Source organism: Miscanthus floridulus, chromosome 10 (genome assembly GCF_019320115.1).
Source record: "Miscanthus floridulus cultivar M001 chromosome 10, ASM1932011v1, whole genome shotgun sequence".
In the NCBI taxonomy this organism is placed as follows: Eukaryota; Viridiplantae; Streptophyta; class Magnoliopsida; order Poales; family Poaceae; genus Miscanthus; species Miscanthus floridulus.
This window is the reverse complement of record NC_089589.1, coordinates 47,056,575-47,073,420: the sequence shown is the minus strand read 5'-3', so window position 1 is coordinate 47,073,420 and position 16,846 is coordinate 47,056,575. Positions and strand designations below refer to the sequence as shown.

The following is a 16,846-nucleotide window of genomic DNA, read 5'->3' as shown; positions in this document are numbered from 1 at the left end:
CGTGGTGACCGCCTCGCCCCAGAATTCGCCCGGAAGCCCCTTTGCCTTCAGCATGCTCCGGGCGGTCCTGACCACGGACTGGTTGCGATGCTCAATGACGCCATTTTGTTGAGGGGAGTATGGCGCTGTCAACTCGCGATGAAGTCCCAGATCGGCGCAGTACTGCTTGAAGTCTTTCGCTAGGAATTCTCCTCCTCTGTCCGTGCGGAGTGCACGAACCAGCTTCTCGGACTTGCATTCCGCGACTGCCTAGATGCGCTTGATCGCCGTGGGCGCCACGTCCTTGCTGGGAAGTAGAGCCAGCCACATGTACCGTGAGTAGTCATCGACGAGAAGGAGAAAGTACCGATTTCCACTCGGTGTCGGTGGCGAAATGGGCCCGCAGAGGTCGCCGTGGAGCAACTGCAACACCTCCGACGAGTGCCCCAGAGCACGTTGAGGGAACGACGCCCGTCGGTGCTTGTCGGCGAGGCAGGCATCACACACCTTCTCCACTTGGGTTAGCAGGGTCATGCCACAGACAAGGCCATCCCTGCCCATCTTGCACAGCACGACGAAGTGGAGGTGGCTGAAGCGGGCGTGCCACACCTAGGCTTCCTCATCGCCCTACGCTGCCAGGTAGACCGGCCATGCGATGTCAATGTTGAGCACGTAGAGCTGGCCTGGGTTGCGGTGGATCTTGGCAAGGAGTCGCCACTCCTCGTCACAAACCCGCATCACGCCATCTTCCACCAGCACTTGGTACACGATCTCGTCGAGCTGGCCGACGGAGATTATGTTGGCGGTGAGGCAGGGCAGGTAGTAGACGTTGGCGATGGCGCGGTGCTCGCTGTTCTTGCAGGACAGCAGGACGGTCCCAATCCCCTCGATGCGGGCGATGGAGCTGTCCCCGAACCGAACGGAGCCGGTGACACCGGCGTCGAGGCTGGAGAATGCCGCCCGTGCCCTAGACATGTGGTTCGACGCGCCCGTGTCCAGGACCCATCGCTTCAGGTCTCGGTCGCCAGATTCAGCGAAGGCGGCGAACACCTTGCTCTCAGTGAAGTGGAGTTGGCTGTCATTGTCGTAGATCGATGGGGGAATCGGCGGAGATGTAGCCGGCGGCGACACTGCGGAATGAGGACAAACCCTCTCATCATGGACAGTATTGAGTTTGAGAAGCAAACTGGGCTCATCATCCTGGGCTACGTGGGCCTGCTCCACCTTCTTCTTGCTTCGATAATCCTTGGCCCAATGGCCCTTTTTCCCGCAGGCCTTGCACGCATCATCGGCGATGGTTTGGCCCGAGTTCGAGCCAGCCCGTGAGTCACTGCCGCTGCCGGTGCCATGACCGTGGCCTCTTCCCCGACGTTTGCCGTGGCCTCTAGAGCTCGATCTGTCGTGGCCGAAGTCCTTGTCCCGCTCCTTGTAGCGCTCCAGCCACTGCTCCTCCGTGAGCAGTAGTTTGTCGATGACGGTTCGTCATCGGTCGCCGCCTTGAGCCACCCAGTCACCTCTTCAACGGAGAGTGTGTCGATGTCGAGGAGGATCTCGATGGAAACTACGAGCTTCTTGTACCTTGGTCGAGCGACGTGGAGGTACTTGGCCACCACCTTTGGCTCTGGCTCTAGGTCGCCGAGGATCGCTAGCCGCTGCACGATGTTGGAGATGCGCAGGGCAAAGTCCTCGACAGACTCCCTGTTGCGGAACGTGATCTGCTCGTACTCAGCACGGAGACTCTACGTCATCGACTTCCTCACGCGCTCGTCACCGATGCGCATCGAACGGATCGCCTCCCACGCCTCCTTGGCTAACGGCTTGGTCGCCAAGGTGGGTGAAGCGACCTAATTTCCACGAAGAGAAATCCACAAAGTCAAAGTGTAATAAGACCATTGTAGATCATATTACCTATTTCCAGTCGAATACCACATCCATACAACGATAATATCAGAGTACAAATAGTGCAGAATTACATAATTTATTACATCACCGCATTGGCGGAATCAAAAGTAGCATTCATTCAGAACAGCTGAAGATAAGATCGCCAAACTCAAGCGTAGGCACGAACCCCTCAACCGTAAAACTCCTCGGAGCTATACTCCTCAGCAGAACCTATGTGCCAAAATTTATCAGTACGATTTATACTGGCCACTCCCACCCTATGAGCATTGCTTTGTGGAAATTGGATGCAAGTTGGATATAATCAAAAGAAACCTATAAGGCTGGGGTTTCCTATGCAATAGCATATCAAGTATAGTTGGTCAAGTTTTAACACCATTCCCACACACATTCCACCCCATTCCCATCTGGAGCCATGTTTCGATCCTAGGATCGACATACCACCATCTCCACATCATCACCATACCATACCATCGCTTAGTCGACAGGCCAACTCCCTCTCGGCACTGTCTCAAGGCCCGTAGCCCTAGGCTACGACCGACACTCTCTCACGGGGGAAGAAGAGAAGGACTCATCTCTCTATCTAGTTTAAGCGAAACCCAGGAAAGGTCCATAGCCGACAAGTCGGCGCATGTATTGATCAATTAACCATACACTCTGTAGAGGTTTTACATAACCACAAGATCTGCCTTTCTCGCTGACCGTCGTCAACTGGGCTGATTCCGGCCGCTTGCTAGCCTAGGATAATGCCACTCTACCATTCAGCCCTAGTTCACCCCAAGTCTAGTCTAGGGTGGCTGAAACTGTGAGTCATGAGCCAGGTCCACAAGGTCTCCATGAAGTCTCAGAAGGGTGTGGGGGAAATCCTCCGCGCCCCGTACCTCCTTACACTATCCGCTATCAACCTAGCAGTAGTGGCAATATCCTACCAAGTAGTTTGGTTGTCCCGCACCATATAGGGCGAGTGGTACATAAGGCTTCCTGGTGAGTCTGAGTACTAGTAAGTCCTTAGGGATGACCAAGCCAGAATGTCTTCATCAGGGTTTCCATTTACCGTGCCACCACAGCACCTCCACCCCGGGCTCCTCCCATCACAGGTTCACACCCAGGGCCACCTCTTATACCATTTACCCACCACAGGTATCCATTCCAGGGGTGCCCAGGTAGCACCCCACGGCAAGACTTGCCCCAGGCTCGTCGTATACTCCAACTTGGTCGACACAACCCTCACCCTCCACATACACCCAAGTCACACACGCAGCACTCTCCCCATAGTCCAGATAACACCACGCATTAGTGTTGTATAAGCGTATTAGAAGTACAAGCAATGAAATATAGTAGTAAGCGTGTGTCTAGCCTAATAGCAGGGTATGCAGGGGTAAGGTTGCGTCAAGGTAGAGGCCACCAAGTAAGCATACTACCATGCAAGTCCTATCATAGTATGATTATAACAGTAAAATAAAGCAATATCAGTTCTATATTAGCCATGCGTAATAGGTGCTACGAGGTTGGGTGGGATGTGGTACCTTCAGTGTAGTCGTCTCCGTACTCCTCATGGTATTCACGATCCTCGTCCGTCTGATTCTCCTCCAAGTCTGCAACGATCGCATTATAGTCGCGATAGCGACGTCTATAGAATAGCACAAGGAAGCAATGAAAATTCAAAGGAGCCAAATGCACTCAAACATGGGTTCATTGCGTAGAGCTTGATTTTAGATGAATTTTGGTCTTGGTCTTGTATTTTTCTGAGTTTGTATGAATTAGTTATGAATTTCTGAAATTTAAATCATTTCTGAAAATGGAAAAAGGCCGAATTAATCCTGGGCTGACACATGTCACGTTGTGACTTGTCCACGTGGCATGCTGACGTCAGCATGATGTCATCATCTCAGCTCCGAGCTGATAAGTGGGGTCCTGCTGATGTCAACATGACGTCATCAACGTCATCGCTTCCGACAGGTGGGGCCAGAGGCTCTTGGGTCACTGACATGTGGGTCCGACCAAAGTCAACGTCAAGTCAAATGGTGAGTCAACGGTCAATGGGTTAGGGTCACTGACGTGTGGGGCCAGTGCTGCTGATGTCAGCAGCTGACGTCATCATGACGTCAGCATGACGTCACCTTGGTTGTGTTGATACTGATAGGTGGGATCCGCGTGACGTCGTCATGACGTCAGCATGATGTCACTCACCGACATGTGGGTCCCGAGTCTTTGTGACACTGACATGTGGGGCCAGGTCAACTGTCAATGTTGATCGGTCAATGGTCAACTCGGACTAGGTCTCAAACGGGCTCTGGCGGGCTCGGGTTGGGCCGGTCTAGGCCGGGCCGGCTCGGACACGTGGCATGCTGTGACGCTGCCACGTCATTGCCATGGGCCTCCATTAGGCTTCGTCTATTGTTCGGTCCACGTCGTGTGGCTCATGGTGGACCTGTGTTCATGGTCCATGGACCGTAGGCTGGGTCCTCGGTGGACCGAGTCCACCCTTCCTTCCTTCGGCATGGTCTACGTGCACTAGGTTCATGCACGTGTGCGGCCGGCGAGGGGAAATCCCCTGCTTTCATCTCTGGCGCGCTCCCACCGGTGATGTGCTCGCCGGTGTGGTCCTACGGTGGCGTTGGCATCTAATTAAGGTGGGGAAAGCTTTGCGAGGCCCTGGCGAGTATGGTGGTAGGGTCACGGTGGTGGCCAGGGCTTCCCCGGGCGCTAGCCACGGCGGTCGGCAGCTCGGCGGTGCTCGCCGGTGATGAGGTCGCACGTGTAGGCTCCCTGGTGGCTCGGTTGGGCGGATAAGAGCTTCTGTGGGTCCGTGGGAGCACGACGAGGGCGTCCAGGGCTCAAGGCGGGGCTTGGGTTCTCATGTGGCCGGTAGGGGCTCCATGGCATCCATGGCGGCATGGTGGCGATGACGAGGCACGTAGGAGCACTATGGGGCGCCGGTGGGGCGGTCATGGCGTGGTCGCGGATGTGCACGTGAGTGCGTGTGTACCCAGAGGCCAGAGACGGCCTTGGCCTACGCGCTCCCGGTGTGGAGCGCCATGGCCGAAACAGCAAAGTCCGGCGGTGAGCTGGGGAAAGACCGGGGCTCACCGTTGGTGTCGTGGGAGATAGGATGGCGATGCAGTGGCGGTTCGAGGCTGTGTAGCTCTGGAAGTAGTGCAGCGCTGCTGTAGCCGATCGTGGCGTCGTCTCCTGCTCCAACGGCTTCGGTGGTGCTCCGGTGGCACCTCCTTTTCCCTCCTCTTCTCCCTCTCCTCTCTTGGCTCGGGTGCGCAGTGGACGGCCACAAAGTGGCGGCGGGGCGATGAGAGAGCTCAGGGGCTCCCGGGGCCGGGGCTTTTATAGCCGAGCTCCATGGCACCCATGGCGGACGGCGATCGAGCAGTGGAGGCGCGTGCATTGCATCCAACGGCCCACGCGTGGTTGCGTAGGTGCGGCGCAAGGGGAACAAGGCCATGCCCCAGGCGTGACCCCCTGGCCCGCTCCTGCCAGCGCTGTCGGCCTCCGGTCGCGCGGGCAGTTGAGGCGTGGGCGGAGAAGATGAACAGGAAGGCTGACGGGTGGGGTCCAGTGGTAGCGACATCAGGCGAAGCGGACGAGCGCGTGGGCGTGAGCGGCGTGTTGGGCCAGCTCATGGGTCACGTGCGCACGCGCTGGGTGGAAGGCGGGCTTGGTTGGGCTGGCTGGGCCATGAAGCCGAGCAGGCCAAGGCGGCTTGCGAGGCCTCCCTCTTCTTTTTCTTTTTTCTATTTTGTTTTTCTTCTTCTTCGTTTTGAATTCAAATTTGTTTTTTTTAGAATTCGAATTCAAATCTGGTGGAGTTTTTGTTATACAAAAATGGAAATAGTTTTCTCTTTAAGCATTTATTCTTTGGTTTGAGTAATAATTACTTTATGGTTTATGTCTTCAAAGGAGTTGTTAAGCATTACATAAAGCGAATGAAAATCCAAATCACCAGTGGTATTAATGTGCATGAAAGGTTCATTTAGCTAGGGAACTTAAATCACATGTTTATGCCAAGAGTTATGACATGCTTATGCGTTGACTTGGGTTGGGGTTAGACCTAATGCATCTCTTAGGTTGGGTTTCTATACATGACACTCATCAACACATGGGAGTTTTAAGAAAAATTTTGTAGTTGGTATTTTTTTAGTGTATGGATTTTTGGGTTGTTACAGTCCTACCCCCTTTACAGAATCTCGTCCTCGAGATTAAAGCGTAACGTACTCTTCAAAGAGATAAGGATAGTGTAGCCAGAGTCAAAGAATGATCTTTCTCCCGGTTGGGACCACATCAAGGGTGTCTTACAAGGTCTGCCATACAGAGCTTCAAACGGCGACATCTTGATGCTGGCTTGGTAGCTGTTGTTGTAAGAGAACTCAGCATAGGGTAGGCATTTCTCCCAATCAGAGCCATAATTCAGTACACTAGCGCGAAGCATGTCTTCTAAGATCTGATTTACTTGTTCTGTTTGTCCATCTGTCTGTGGGTGATAAGCGGTACTGAAATCAAGTTTTGTTCCAATGGACTTGTGCAGAGCTTCCTAGAATCAGGACACAAACTGAGGACCACGATCAGATACAATGCTAGAGGGTGCTCCATGCAGTATGAGAATATGTTCAACATATAGATCTGCCAATTTTTCAGCATCGGTTTTGGTCTTAACTGGTACAAAGTGAGCAATCTTGGTCAAACGATCAACAATCACCTAGATGGAATCATTGCCTTTCTGTGAACGGGGCAATCCAACTATAAAATCCATGGATATGCTCTCCCATTTCCACTCAGGAACGTCAAGAGGCTTTAACAATCCTGTCGGCCTTTGATGTTCGGCCTTGACTCTATTACAGGTGTCACATCATGCCACATGTCCTGCAATGTCTGTCTTCATGCCTTTCCTCCAAAAGTGTTTCTTCAAGTCTTGATACATCTTTGAACCTCCAGGGTGAATACAATATTTGGAATCGTGAGCTTCTGATAGAATTTCCTCTCGTAGCACTGGGTTAGATGGAACACAGATTCTGTTCTTGAACCAGATGGTTCCTTGTTCATCTTCCTGGTGGTTGGTCTTGTAGCCTAGTTTCATCAGACCACAGAGATATTCAATCTCTTCGCAACTTTTTTGAGCTTGACGGATGCGATCTGTGAGATCATACTATATGTGAAGTTCATGCAACAAGTCATGTGGTAGTATCTCAAGTTGGAAATCATCAATCTCTTCCTTGAGCTCATGTGGTACGGATTTAGTGATCAAGGTGTGATAGTAACTCTTGCGACTGAGAGCATTTGCAACTACATTAGCTTTTCCCGGATGATAGTGAATTTCTAGGTCATAGTCCTTGATCAACTCTAGCCATCGGCGTTGCCTCATATTTAGATCTTTCTGAGTGAAAAAGTACTTCAAGCTCTTATGATCGGTGTAGATATCACACTTGTTGCCTATCAAGTAGTGTCTCCAGATCTTCAAGGCATGCACAACTGCTGCTAACTCAAGATCATGAGTAGGGTAATGGTTCTCGTGTTCTTTCAACTGTCGAGACACATATGCTATCACTCTTCTGTCTTGCATCAGTACACAACCAAGTCCTTGACGGGATACATCACAATAGACTACAAAGTCTTTGCTGATATTAGGCAATGCTAGCACAGGAGTTGTGGTAAGCTTCTGTTTCAATTCCTGGAAGCTTCGTTCGCACTCGGGCATCCATTCAAACTCCTTAGTCTTCTTTAGAAGGTTGGTCATCGGGCGGGCTATCTTGGAGAAGTTTTCGATGAATCGGCGATAATATCCAGCCAATCCCAAGAAACTTCTGACTTCTGTCACATTACGGGGTTGATCATACTCTTTCACAGCTTCAATCTTGGCCGGGTCAACTGTGACACCTTCAGCTGATAGTACATGGCCTAGGAAGGCAACTTCCTATAGCCAAAATTCGCACTTGCTAAACTTTGCGTAGAGTTGATGTTGGGCTAGTTTCTCAAGCACAGTTCTCAGATGATGTTCGTGTTCTTCGGCGGTGGGTGAATAAACAAGGATGTCATCAATGAATACTACCATGAACTTATCCAGATCATCCATGAAAATCTTATTCATCATGTTCATGAAGTATGCTAGAGCATTCGTGAGTCCAAAGGACACCACGGTGAACTCAAACTGCCCATACCTAGTCACGAAAGCTGTCTTCGGGATGTCACTCTCGAATCTTCATCTGATGATAGCCAGATCTAAGATCAATCTTGGAGAAATACTTGGCACCTCGAAGCTGATCAAGCAAATCATTGATCCTTGGCAGGGGGTACTTATTCTTGATGGTGACTGCGTTCAAGTTCTAGTAATCAAGGCACATTCTTATCGAGCCATCCTTCTTCTTAACAAACAAAACAGGGGATCCCCAGGGGTGAAGCACTAGGTCTGATATATCCCTTCGAGATGAGCTCATCAAGCTGTTTCTTGAGCTCAGCCAGTTTGTCAACTGACATGCGATAGGGTCTCTTGGCAATGGGTCCTGTTCCTGGTAAAAGATCAATGATAAACTCTACATCACGGTCTGGTGGCATACCCGGTAATTCTTTAGGGAATACATCGGGATAGTCTCTGACCATAGGCACATCATAAACTGTCTTCTCCTCCTTCTGCGATTCTGAACTGGCTTTAAGGGCACACAAGATAGAAGTAGACTTTCTAGACTGAGGTTCACATCTAATGACTTGGCCTAATGGGTGGGTCACTTGGACATATCTAGGTGAACATGATACGATACCTCGGTGAATGGTTAACCAATCCATACCTAAGATGACATCTAGGTTCATCGAAGGTAACAGGGTTAGGTCGGCTTTAAAGATAAGACCCTCAATGGTAAGACTCACTCCCTTACAGATGTGGGTGCATTTTAGGTCTCCTAAAGGTGAGCTGGTGATGATAGGCTTTCCACATGGGGTTACAGGTAAGTCATGCTCTCGTGCAAACTTGGATAATATGTAAGAACAAGTTGCTCCAGAGTCAAATAGAACTAATGCAGTATGCCATTAACTAAAAACATACCGTACACAACGTCAGGGGCAGCCTGTGCTTCCTCGGCGTCCAGATGGTTGAGACGTCTATGAGTAGCAGATCCCTTGAACTGAGACTTCTGAGCAGCTGAGTTTTGTGGGCACTCAGCGGCTTTGTGACCTGGTTGGCCACAAGTGAAGCAGGTGAAAGGCATACCGCCTGTAGGGGTTGGCGCGGGTGCCTTCCATTTTCCAGTGCTTGGTGCAGAGCGGTTCTGTGCTGGGCGTTCATTTGCTGAGTGGAGATGGTTGAAACGGTCCTGAGCATAACGGTCCTGAGCATAACAGTCCCGGGTGTAACGATCCTGAGTAGGGCGGGAGTATTTGGTGGTGTAGCCTCCACTACCCCTACTCGATCCAGGGATGTCATCCCTGTTGTGGCGAGAGCGTTCCCTGGATGGTGCATCTCTACGGAACCTCTTGCGATCACATCCACGGGAGGACTCCTTAGGCTTACGCTTCCTCTCCATATACTCTTCTCCAGCTTCAGCACGGTCTTTCTCAATCTGGATGCAACGATCCACCAGAGCACACAACGTGTTACTCTCAATACCGCCAAACTTCAGCTTGATGTGAGGGTTAAGTCCCTTGCGGTAATAGTACAGCTTCTCCTTCACAGAGTTCACGACATAGGAAGGTGCATAGCGCAGAAGGTTGGTGAAACGAGTGGTGTATTCAGTCACCCTGTCCTTTCCCATCTTGATGTTGCGGAACTCCTCAGCTTTGGCCTCCATGATACCCTTAGGAATGTGATACTCAGTGAATGCTTCAGCGAACTCATCCCACGAGATGTTAGCAGGGTCCTCATGGGAATCACTGAAACTGTCCCACCAGGTGCGTGCTGCACCTGTGAGCTGGTGTGTGGCAGCTCCAACACACTCATCGTCGGTGAAAGTAGTGAGGTCAAGCTTCTTCTCCATCTCCTTGAGCCAGTCATCGGCTACAAGCGGGTCAGGGTCGGTGCCATCATAGGTAGGTGGCCTTAGCTTCAGGAATCCTTCCAGCTTTCTTTGGAAGTCATTCTTCTAACCTCCCTGGCGACGGTTTGCTCCTTCTACAAGAGCTACAAGAAGTTGGGTCTGTTGTGCCATCACTTCTGCCAGGTTCGGTGGTGGTGGTGGTGGAATGTTCTCCTCAGGCGGTGGAGTATTCTCCAGGTTGAAAGGTATCCCTCCACATCCATGGCCACAGCCACAGCCACGGTTGTTGCCACCACGCCCCCCATTTGGTTCGACTGGTTCGAGGGTGGGCGCACGTCCATGGTTCATTAGGCGATTAGATCGGCGATTCGACATCTGCAACACGGATCATAGAGAATTTAGTGTTTGTGCCATAAGTGCTTATAATTCAATATGAATACATGATTTTTTGATGATTTAAAGAAAATCATTTATACTATCCAACACTCATTACAAAGAAGCAATAAGATCCATAAGATGCAATGAGATCCTAAACATTCATTACATGGGTTTTATTACATAGCATCATCTCCAGTAGCTACACTTGAAGACGTGCGAGAATCGTACTATGCATAATGTCTCATAATACATCTCATAAGGGGTACATCATGGGGTACAACTTTTGGAAGCTACTGACATGACTCATGACCATGCAGGGTCATTCTACTCTAACTCGTACACCGTAGCTGGGATACGACTGCTCTCGATCTCGATCTCCTCGTTAGACTTGTGAAGTCAGGACACGTACTTCAAGGCCTCGGCGAGCTCCTTAGTAGGCTTGGCTCCAGGTAGGGTAGGGCAGGCATCTAGGTTGAGGCGAGTCGGGGCTAACTTGAACTCCTCTATCCTAGGCTTCGTTTTGCTGCGAATCTCCTTGGGTAGCTGGTCCCACATACCCTTCATCTCCCTGAGGCGCTTCTTGTCAGACTTCTGCCAAGCCTACCAAGTTCTCTCACACTTGTCCTGTAGGTACTACTCGTTCTGCCTGAGTGCCTCGATCAGGTGACCCTAGTTGCGAATGGCCTTCTTCCTGAACTCCTCCAGATCCTGAGTCATGGTCTTGTTCCGAGATTGGATTTTCAGCATATCAATCCCCTTGGACCTCTCTCTATCTCCTTTGCGGTTGAACTCGGCCTTCTTGTCGTCCAACTCTCTCTACAGCTCCAAGACCTTGCTGTCGAGGTAACAGTTCCTGTTGCCTAGGTCGGTGGCTTTGTCCTGTAAGTCAGCGACCTCGACTCTGTGGACTTCTTCACAACGGTTGAGCTCGTCCTATAGCTTGGCAACTGTCTCAAGTAGACTAGCTCGCTCCTATGCTCCCTGCGAGTCTTGCTCCTGGTGCTCCCATAGAAGGGCCTGGTCCTGACGTCTCCTCTGCTCCTGCTGGGTCACGTACCTGTCCTGCTCCAGTAGGTGGATAGCCGAGACACGAAGGCATCTGTCCTCCTCGGCAAAGATAACTCTACCGGCTGCGAAACTCTGCTCACTCGGGGTAAGGCTGAGGTCGAGGGCCTGGGGAAGTAGATGGAACTCTGTCATCTTCAGGTACTCGTAGTGGTCCCTCATCACTCTGCGAAGTGCCTTGTGTGAGATAGCCTACAGTCCCTCCTCGACTGTGTCCTCTATAGTCATCTTGGTGAAAGCTGGGACAGAAGATAAGGTAGTGCTAGCTGGGAACTCGACTGAGGTGACAATCGGTCCTTCAATTCCTCCTTCCTGAGCTGGTTTCCCGGTGCAGGTGACCTTGACAAACTCGTCGAGGACTCCTAGCGTGATGAGAACTCAGAAGAGGGTTTGTGCAAAACCCCCGAGCTCACGTAGGTCGAATGTAAGCTTGGCGTGGTCCAGAGGTAGCGGTCCTAGAGGCGGCCAGTCGACGTTCATTGCCATCTGCATGGTTTATGGAAACAGGTGTTAGCAGGTCAATAGTAGATAAGCCTTGCATAAAAGTAAATGCAGGGTCGGTATATAACAGAAAGAAGGGTTGTTCACGTCCTATTCTATTGTCCATTTCTGAGGGTTTCGTCCTATGGTCAAGTATGGCTCTGATACCAACTGAAGCGACCTGATTTCCACGAAGGGAAATCCACAAAGTCAAAGTGTAATAAGACCGTTGTAGATCATATTACCCAATTTCCAGTCGAATACCACATCCATACAACGATAATATCAGAGTACAAATAGTGCAGAATTACAAAATTTATTACATCGCCGTATTGGCAGAATCAAAAGTAGTATTCATTCAGAATAGCTGAAGATAAGATCACCAAACTCGAGCGTAGGCACGAACCCCTCAACTATAAAACTCCTCGGAGCTATACTCCTTAGCAGAACCTATGTGCCAAAATTTATCAATACGATTTGTACTGGCCACTCCCACCCTATGAGCATTGCTTTGTGGAAATTGGATGCAAGTTAGATATAATCTAAAGGAACCTATAAGGCTGGGGTTTCCTATGCAATAGCATATCAAGTATAGTTGGTCAAGTTTTAACACCATTCCCACACACATTCCACCCCATTCCCATCTGGAGCCATGTTTCGATCATGGGATCAACATACCACCATCTCCACATCATCACCAAACCATACCATCGCTCAGTCGATAGGCCAACTCCCTCTCGGCACTGTCTCAAGGCCCGTAGCCCCAGGCTACGACCGACACTCTCTCACGGGGGAAGAAGAGAAGGACTCATCTCTCTATCTAGTTTAAGCGAAACCCAGGAAAGGTCCATATCCGACAAGTCAGCGCATGTATCGATCGATCAACCATACACTCTGCAGAGGTTTTACATAACCACAAGATATGCCTTCCTCGCTGACCGTCATCAACTGGGCTGATTCCGGCCGCTTGCTAGCCTAGGATAATGCCACTCTACCATTCAGCCCTGGTTCACCCCAAGTCTAGTCTGGAGTGGCTGAAACTGTGAGTCATGAGCCAGGTCCACAAGGTCTCCATGAAGTCTCGGAAGGGTGTGGGGGAAATCCTCCGCGCCCCGTACCTCCTTGCACTATCCGCTATCAACCTAGCAGTAGTGGCAATATCCTACCAAGTAGTCCGGCCGTCCTGCACCATATAGGGCGAGTGGTACGTAAGGCTTCCCATTGAGTCTGAGTACTTGTAAGTCCTTAGGGATGACCAAGCCAGAATGTCTTCATTAGGGTTTCCATTTACCATGCCACCACAGCACCTCCACCCCGGGCTCCTCCCATCACAGGTTCACACCTAGGGCCACCTCTTATACCATTTACCCACCACAGGTAGCACCCCATGGAAAGACTTGCCCCAGGCTCGTCGTATACTCCAACTTGGTCGACACAACCCTCACCCTCCACACACCCAAGTCACACACGCAGCACTCTCCCCATAGTCTAGATAACACCACGCATTAATGTTGTATAAGTGTATTAGAAGTACAAGCAATGAAATATAGCAGTAAGCGTGTGTCTAGCCTAATAGCAAGGTATACAGGGATAAGGTTGCGTCAAGGTAGAGGCCACCAAGTAAGCATACTACCATGCAAGTCCTATCATAGTATGATTATAACAGTAAAATAAAGCAATAGCAGTTCTATATTAGCCATGCGCAATAGGTGCTACGAGGTTGGGTGGGATATGGCACCTTCAGTGTAGTCATCTCCGTACTCCTCACGGTACTCACGATCCTCGTCCGTCTGGTTCTCCTCCGAGTCTGCAACGATCGCATTATAGTCACGTTAGCGACGTCTATAGAATAGCATAAGGAAGCAATGAAAATTCAAAGGAGCCAAATGCACTCGAACATGGGTTCATTGCGTAGAGCTTGATTTTAGATGGATTTTGGTCCTAGTCTTGTATTTTTTTGAGTTCGTATGAATTAGTTATGAATTTCCGAAGTTTAAATCATTTCTGAAAATGGAAAAAGGCCGAATTAATCCTGGGTTGACACGTGTCACGTTGTGACTGGTCCACGTGGCATGCTGACGTTAGCATGACGTCAGCATGATGTCATCATCTCGTCTCCGAGCTGACAAGTGGGGTCCTGCTGATGTCATCTTGACGTCAGCATGACGTCATCAACGTCATCGTTTCCGACAGGTGGGGCCAGAGGCTCTTGGGTCACTGACATGTGGGTCCAACCAAAGCCAACGTCAAGTCAAACGGTGAGTCAACGGTCAATGGGTCAGGGTCACTGACGTGTGGGGCCAGTGCTGCTGATGTCAGCAGCTGACGTCATCGTGACGTCAGCATGACGTCACCTTGGCTATGTTGATACTGACAGGTGGGACCCGTGTGACGTCAGCATGGCGTCACTCACCGACATGTGGGTCCTGAGTCTTTGTGACACTGACATGTGGGGCCAGGTCAACTGTCAACGTTGATCGGTCAACGGTCAACTCGGACTAGGTCTCAAACGGGCTCTGGCGGGCTCGGGTTGGGCCAATCTGGGCCGGGCCGGCCCGGACACATGGCATGCTGTGATGCTGCCACGTCGTTGCCATGGGCCTCCACTAGGCTTCGTCTACTGTTCGGTCCACGCCGTGTGGCTCACGGTGGACCTGTGTTCATGGTCCATGGACCGTAGGCTGGGTCCTCGGTGGACCGAGTCCACCCTTCCTTCCTTCGGCATGGTCTACGTGCACTGGGTTCATGCACGTGTGCGGCCGGCAAGGGGAAATCCCCTGCTTTCATCTCCAGCGCGCTCCCGCCGGTGATGTGCTCGCCGGTGTGGTCCTACGGCGACGCTGGCATCCAATTAAGGTGGGGGAAAGCTTTGCTAGGCCCCGGCGAGTATGGTGGTAGGGTCACGGTGGTGGCCAGGGCTTCCCCGGGCGCTGGCCACGGCGGTCGGTGGCTTAGCGGTGCTCGTCGGTGATGAGGTCATGCGTGTAGGCTCCCTGGTGGCTCGGCTGGGCGGATAAGAGCTTCTGTGGGTCCGTGGGAGCACGACGAGGGCGTCTAGGGCTCAAGGCGGGGCTCGGGTTCTCATGTGGCCGGTAGGGGCTCCATGGCATCCACGGCGGCATGGCGGCGACGGCGAGGCACGCAGGAGCACTACGGGGCATCGGTGGGGCGGTCACGGCATGGTCGCGGATGTGCGCGTGTGTGCGTGTGTACCCAGAGGCCGGAGACGGCCTTGGCCTACGCGCTCCCGGTGTGGAGCGCCATGGCCTAAACAGCAAAGTCCGGCGGTGAGCTGGGGAAAGACCGGGGCTCACCGTTGGTGTCGTGGGAGATAGGATGGTGATGCAGTGGCGGTTCGAGGCCATGTAGCTCCGGAAGCCGTGCAGCGCTGCTGTAGCCGATCGTGGCGTCGTCTCCTGCTCCGACGGCTTCGGTGGTGCTCCGATGGCGCCTCCTTTTCCCTCCTCTTCTCCCTTTCCTCTCTTGGCTTGGGTGCGCAGTGGACGGCCACAAAGTGGTGGCGGGGCGATGAGAGAGCTCAGGGGCTCCCGGGGCCGGGGCTTTTATAGCCGAGCTCCATGGCACCCATGGCGGACGGCGATCGAGCGGTGGAGGCGCGTGCATTGCATCCAACGGCCCGCACGTGGTTGCGTAGGCACGACGCAAGGGGAACAAGGCAATGCCCCGGGCGTGACCCCCTGGCTCGCTCCTACCAGCGCTGTCGGCCTCCGGTCACGCGGGTAGTTGAGGCGTGGGCGGAGAAGATGAACAAGAAGGCTGACGGGTGGGGTCTAGTGGCAGCGACATCAGGCAAAGCGGACGAGCGCGTGGGCGTGAGCGGCGTGCTGGGCCAGCTCGTGGGTCGCGTGCGCGCGCGCTGGGTGGAAGGCGGGTGCGGTTGGGCTGGCTGGGCCGCGAAGCCGAGCAGGCCGAGGCGGCTTGCGAGGCCTCCCTCTTCTTTTTCTTTTTTCTATTTTGTTTTTCTTCTTCGTTTTGAATTCAAATTTGTTTTTTTAGAATTCGAATTCAAATCTGGTGGAGTTTTTGTTATACAAAAATGGAAATAGTTTTCTCTTTAAGCATTTATTCTTTGGTTTGAGTAATAATTACTTTATGGTTTATGTCTTCAAAGGAGTTGTTAAGCATTACATAAAGCGAATGAAAATCCAAATCACCAGTGGTATTAATGTGCATGAAAGGTTCATTTAGCTAGGGAACTTAAATCACATGTTTATGCCAAGAGTTATGCCATGCTTATGTGTTGACTTGGGTTGGGGTTAGACCTAATGCATCTCTTAGGTTGGGTTTCTATACATGACACTCATCAACACATGGAAGTTTTAAGAAAAATTTTATAGTTGGTTTTTTTTAGTGTATGGATTTTTGGGTTGTTACAGTGGGCACCATCTCTGGGGGCACGCCGGAGCAGATCGCATCTAGCGCGAAACGGTCGTCGTGGAAGTCGACGTCGTCGTCCTCGACTGCTTCCCAGAGGTGGCGAGCCTGCATCTTCAACTTCATCAGCAGCGACCACGAATCATAGTTCGTCTTGGTCAGCTGTGGCCAGTTGCCTAAGGCTCCCATCTCCCGGAACACGCGCTCGACCATGACCTCCCGTGGGCACCACGTTCTCGGACGGTGGGCGTCGTGGGTCCACGAACGGCGCGACGGCGAGCGGCTTGGAGACGGCGTGCGCGATGGAGCTTGCTGCCGGAGCCACTGCCCTTCTCCTTCATGCCCGCCAGCAGCGGCGAACGGCCTCGACGCTTCGGCGACGTCATGGCGGCGCGCTAGGCCCTCTCTCACAGCTCTGATGCCAATTGTCAGTTCTCAACCAGAGTTCTTGACTACCGGCGAGCTCACAATCACAACCGTGAAAGCCAACACAAACTCAACGCTATCACTTGGACACACGGTTTGGTGCTGCTTAACAACTGCAGCATTTTCTGATCTTGCGTTCTTTTATTGTATGGAAAAACAGAGAGAGCAGAGCTCTCGGAGGCCGACTGCACGTCGCCTAGTAGCGCGTCCATCCTCACGCGTGCGACGTCCCCCACTCCCGATCATTCGGATCA

The 16,846-nt window shown here is 51.8% G+C and overlaps 1 protein-coding gene across 1 annotated transcript; it reads right to left on the bottom strand.

The window, feature by feature from the left end:
* Positions 1-606: 606 nt before the first annotated feature.
* Positions 607-16,379, bottom strand: LOC136488560 (uncharacterized). Its single transcript, XM_066485455.1, has 3 exons — positions 16,167-16,379; positions 1,494-1,694; positions 607-1,422 (listed from the first exon to the last, which is right to left on the bottom strand). Exons 1-3 carry the CDS (start codon positions 16,377-16,379, stop codon positions 607-609), a joined length of 1,230 nt encoding a protein of 409 aa, XP_066341552.1.
* Positions 16,380-16,846: the final 467 nt, after the last annotated feature.